This window comes from Orcinus orca, chromosome 16, assembly GCF_937001465.1.
Source record: "Orcinus orca chromosome 16, mOrcOrc1.1, whole genome shotgun sequence".
In the NCBI taxonomy this organism is placed as follows: domain Eukaryota; kingdom Metazoa; phylum Chordata; class Mammalia; order Artiodactyla; family Delphinidae; genus Orcinus; species Orcinus orca.
This window is the reverse complement of record NC_064574.1, coordinates 50,597,216-50,602,360: the sequence shown is the minus strand read 5'-3', so window position 1 is coordinate 50,602,360 and position 5,145 is coordinate 50,597,216. Positions and strand designations below refer to the sequence as shown.

At 56.1% G+C, this 5,145-nt stretch overlaps 1 protein-coding gene across 1 annotated transcript; it reads left to right on the top strand.

The window, feature by feature from the left end:
- The first annotated feature begins 3,687 nt into the window (after positions 1-3,687).
- LOC101284079 (protein CCSMST1) lies at positions 3,688-4,761 on the top strand. Its single transcript, XM_004270338.4, has 2 exons — positions 3,688-3,838; positions 3,915-4,761. Exons 1-2 carry the CDS (start codon positions 3,807-3,809, stop codon positions 4,288-4,290), a joined length of 408 nt encoding a protein of 135 aa, XP_004270386.1. The 5' UTR covers positions 3,688-3,806; the 3' UTR covers positions 4,291-4,761.
- Positions 4,762-5,145: the final 384 nt, after the last annotated feature.

Sequence of the window (5,145 nt, the reverse complement as noted above, 5' to 3'; positions counted from 1 at the left end):
GGGGGCTCCTGGCTGGGGCTGGGGGCTGAGGCACTCAGGCTGCCAGGCTTGGGGCCTGAGCATATGCCCTGGCATCTGCTCCCAGCCAGGCCCCCATTGTGGGCAGTATGGGGCCTTCAGAGCTCTGTGCTCACCCTGCCCCCACCAGCCCCCACCCCTGCTGTCAGGCCTCAGCCCCTGGGAGAAAGGCTCTGCCTTTCCAAAGGTGGTGGCCCTGCCTGTCCCCATGCACCCCATATTGATCTTCCCAGGGAAAATCAATAGCTCCAATATGTCAGCTCTCAAGTGGCGCTACAGTAAATTACTCCCGCCATCGGGCACACAAGGGCTGCAGCCTCCCTCCCATTAGTGGGACATTAGTCCTCGTGTGAGGTTTCTCTGTGTGCTTTGAGATAATGAAGGCTGAGGTGTTGGTTTATGCCTCTGGGAGGAGGGGGATCTTGGACAAGAGCGGCATCGCTGGCAGTGCTGGGCACCTGTCACCCAGTGCCCTGCCGAGACTGCTGGGGTCAGGAAGGGGAGGGCCCTGGAGACACCGGGCCACCGGCCGCATCTGGCTGTGGCTTTTCCCACTCTGGGCTCCACCGCATCAGAGAGGGTCAAGCAAACCACAGCATTTGGGGCTGTTGTCACCCTCCAGCCAGAGGCTGCCAGGGACACATGTGTCACTGAACAAGGTGGACTTCACAAGGGAGAATTCACAGCCCGGGACATGGGTGTCTCAGGAGGCGGGCGTTAGAATGGGCTCTGGGTTCAGCCATTGTTGGGTGAGGGGCTCTGCTCTGGGCTGTGTGCTGTCAGCAAGCAGGGTAACTGTGACTGGGCATCTGTATCAGTCTCCAGGGGCTGCCATAACAAAGGACCACCAACTGGTGGTTTAAAACAACAGAAGTTACTTTCTCACAGTTCTGGAGGCCAGAAATATGAAACCACGAAGGCTCTGGGGGAGAATCTTAGCTTCTGGTGTAGCCGTCAGTCCTCCGTGTTCCTTGGCTGGTGGCCGCATCACTCCAGTCTCTGCCTGCCTCTTCACATGGCCTGCTCCCCTGTGCGTCTCTGGGTCTTTTCTCCTCTTATAAGGACATCATTTAGGGCCCACCCTATCCATTATGACATAGTTTTAACTAATTACACCCACAAAGACCCTATTTCCAAATAGGGTCACGTGCTGAGGCTCCAGGGGGATAAGAATTTGGAGGGACATCATTCTACCCAGTATAGCATCTTTAATATATCTTATCCAGAAGGAGGGCAGATGAGGCAAGGCTCCAGCCATGGTTGGTAAAGGACCAGGGTCCCTCCCATCAGCCAGGAAGGGGGTATTTGGTCTTTTTTGGGCCACTTCCATGTTTTGCCTGTGTTCAGATGTGATTATAAAGGGGTCTTGAGCCACCATGGTCACGGAGAAGCCTGGTCCAACACTGGTGTTCTCTGAAATTGTTTACGTCCTACAGGAGAGCCCAGCTCTGAGCATCAGGCCAGCTCCCGGAGATCAAGGCCTGCTGTCCTCCTCAGACTCTGCAGGACCCACGTCCTTTGCATCATGCCTAACCTAGAATGGAGACCAGTGCCAGCAGGACTTGGGGACAGAGGAGAGGTCCACTGGACATGTGGATTTGCTAAGTCTTTGTTGTGGGCCTGCGCTGCTCCTCCCAGACTCTGGCCTCAGAGCACCCTAGGAGCCTGATGGCAGTAAAGGAGCCCTCCACTGCCTCAGGATGGAAGGACACTTCCATGCCGTCCCCTTATCAGTCTTAACAGCTGTCTCAGGGACTGGCAGAGGGCTTCCCAGGCATAGCACCAGTCCTGGAAGCAGCCTGCGAAGGACAGGAGATGCCCATTTTACAACTGAGGAAGCAGAGGCTCGAGGGGTGCTTGTCTGAGATGTCTTATTTCTGTCACCCATCCAAAGCAGTGGGACAGGTTTAGTGACCCTTTGGAGGCTGCCCTGCCTGGGGGTGAAGCCCTAGCCCCTGCCGTTGACCCCCAGCTCTGCACCCCCTCTGCTGTCCCAGGGCAGCTTGTACCCAGATGCCCTAAATCAGCATACCAACCAGGTGGCTGCATAAGCTGCAGTCAGCAGCTCCACCCCAACCTCAGGCCTCTTTGATCTCCACCTCCTCCAGGAAGCCCTACAGGCTGCACACCAGAATGATTCTGGTCCATCCTCCCGCCCACAGTAGGTGCTCCTGGGGTTCCCTGTGGTCGAACTGGTTTGGCAGTGATTCTGGGTGGGGTTCTGGGGTGGAACAGGTGGGGTGGGGCCCAGTGAGGAGGATGTGGGCACACAGGTGCCTCTGTTGACACAGCAGCTCTGAACACAGTCCTGGCTTTGCAGCTGAGCTGCCACCAGGCGTCCAGGTTTGGTCTTCCCAGGGTGGGGAGATCTCCCAGATGCTGCTGAGCTAGGAACACCTCCAGCCCGCCACCCTTGCTTAAGTGTCTCTAGACTTCCTGAGAGGTGAAGAACTGGTCCCCGAGGCTGGTGCTTCTCCTGCTAGAAAGCAGGTGCAGGAGATGCTCCAGAGGCAAAGATTCTGAACCAGGAGGCAGCACATTACAGCTGCCAACTGAAAATTGTTGCTTGTCACCCGGTTCTACAAGAATGAAGTCACCTGACACTGCAGTCACTGACCTTCAACACACCCTTAAAGGAGTTCAGGGCAGAGATCAGGAATGAGGCCCTCTGTGCTCTGGCAAAAACTGGCAGAAAAACTCACACGTTGTGCTTTTTTTTTTTTTTTCAGTCGTCACAGTTCACAAGGTGGCCTCGTAACCTGATTTTGTCACCGTCAACCCCCACCCCCAACCCCCAGCACATCTCCACGTCTCCACATAGTCTGCGATGACGCCTGGGTGCTCCTATGTGGTCTCCAGACAGGACGACTCAGCAGAGCCAGGGCTAGTTTGCCTTGAAGGCAGAAGGCTCCAGCAGCTTCCCTATGAAGTCAACTGGGGAACCGGGTAGACAGGAAGTCCCAGGACAGCCCGAGGGTGACCCTCCCGGCCTGACTCCTAAGGTGGATGGGAAGGTTCCCCCCGAGCAGGCTGCAGCCTCCATCCACAAAGATGATGGCGCGCTAGGCTCTGCACTGGTGGTTCCGCTGGCCTGGAGAGAGAGACTTGTCCGAGTGCCTGCTGGCTTCCCGGTGACAGCCGTGGGCGTGCTCTGCTGCGGTGGGTGAGAGATGGCGGCCCTGCGGCTGAGCAGTGCGCAGAAATGCCTGTCCCGCAGGGCGGGTGGTGTAGACGCGGCTATTCGTGCGCAGCACAGAGCAACGCAAAGCGCCAGGGCTGGGTGAGGGTCCGCGGCCATGGGGCGGCGGACACTAGTCGAGGGGACAAGATGACTCCGTGGCTGAAAGTCCAATGAAAAGAGCAAAACGGCGTCGCCAGGCCCCGGGGCGGAGGCGTCCAGGGGCTGCGCCTGCCTGGCGGGAAGGGTGTGGAGGGCGAGCCCGGCCGACGGTGAGACCCGCGCTGATGCGAGCTCGTCGGAGGACGACGCCAGCATCCCGTCCCCGTCGGCCGGCCTCAAGCCCGGCGCGGAAGCCTAGGAACCTGCCCGCTAGTTCCTCTTAGGACCGGCGGCGAACTACATTTCCCGGCATGCCAGCGCGGCCGGCCGGGGGCGGGTCTACGACGAAAGAGGCCGCCTGAGGACGTGAGTCATTTCCGTTGCGCGAGTGGGTCCACGTTCTGTAGTCGTGAGCGGAGGCCAGGAACAGCGCGCGGCTTCCGGCTTCGCGCGACGGAAGTGACGCCACGCTGCGCGCGGCGGCGCCGAATGCGGAGCCGGGGTCGCGATGAGCTGCGTGCTGCGGGCGCCGGCTGCTGGGTGAGGTCCGCGCGGTCTCGGCGGGACCTAGGGTGAGAACGGCGGGCGGGTGCGCTCACTGTTCTCTCTCTTCCAGGGCCCTCCGGGTACTGAAGCTCGTGCGCTGGCCTTTCCGAAGTCTGCATCCTCCGCCCGGTGGCCGGGCTCGTGCCCAGCCCGCGGCCGAGGGTGAGGAAGAGGTTGACCCTGACCGCCCCCTTCAGTTTTCCTCCAGCAAAGCCATCCCGTTCCGCTGGACAGTGAAGCACTCCCTAGGAAGTGAGCAGCAGCGGCCCTGGTCGAGGGTGCTGCCCTTCAGCTTGTGCCTCATGGTTCTGGTCATCTGGTGCTTTTTTAGACAGGAGACCAGCGCGGACCGGTGGTTGGGACGGATGTTGGAAGAAGAGGTACCGGAGCCCAGCGATCGTTCTGAAGAGCCTGGAAGTCCGGTGGCCCATGGGGCGAGAACTTAACGGGGTGCCAGCAGCGAGGGAACAGACCTCAGTCTTCAGGCTTTGACGTCGCGTTTGACCGTTTCTGTCCTGGTTATGCGCGTCCCCAGACCGAAGGACTTGGATGGCGCGCCTGGCAAAGCTGACTCGTTGAAGGCACAGCAGAATGTCAGCAAATCGGAACCGGCTCTTTGCCTGATACTTGTTGCCATCGAATACGTCCAAAAGACTTTTCAGGTCTATAGAAAGGGTTTTGGCTGCAGCGTGTGCTGTTGGATTTGGGATGTCTTTGTACAACATTATCACGTTTCCAAAGGGATGCTGGTGACACTTGTAATCCAGTGTGATCCACTTTGCAGGTCATTTGCTTTCTGAGACAGAATAACTGGCACAAGAGTTAAACGTTTTGTTTTACAGTGTACCATGATGTGTATAAATTGATGTTAGTTTAACAGACTAACAATAAATATTAATTTGGTAATGTGGAATTAAGCCAATGTTTGGTTTTTTGGTTTTTTTTTTTTGCATTTCATTTAAAAAAGGGAGCCTTCTAGTCTTTTCAGTTCCTTTGTTTGTTTGTTTGTTTTTTCCAGAATAGGAACTGAGGAAAGAAACCTAAACGTTAATTGTGGAACACTTTCTCACCTCTCTTCCAGTTTTTAATTTTTAGCAAGGCAACAACTTTCTGAGTGGAATAACATTGATAAATATTTTTATGGACAATTTAGAGGCAATATTTGGGGTATGTAAATGATATGTTTTCAAGTACTGCTTAGTAGGAAACTTTCTTAATTCTGGATTAAATACAAGATGCATAAAAGGGAAGATTTTATTTACTTAAAGTTCTAGTGGAACGTTTTATCATGGCATATCTTT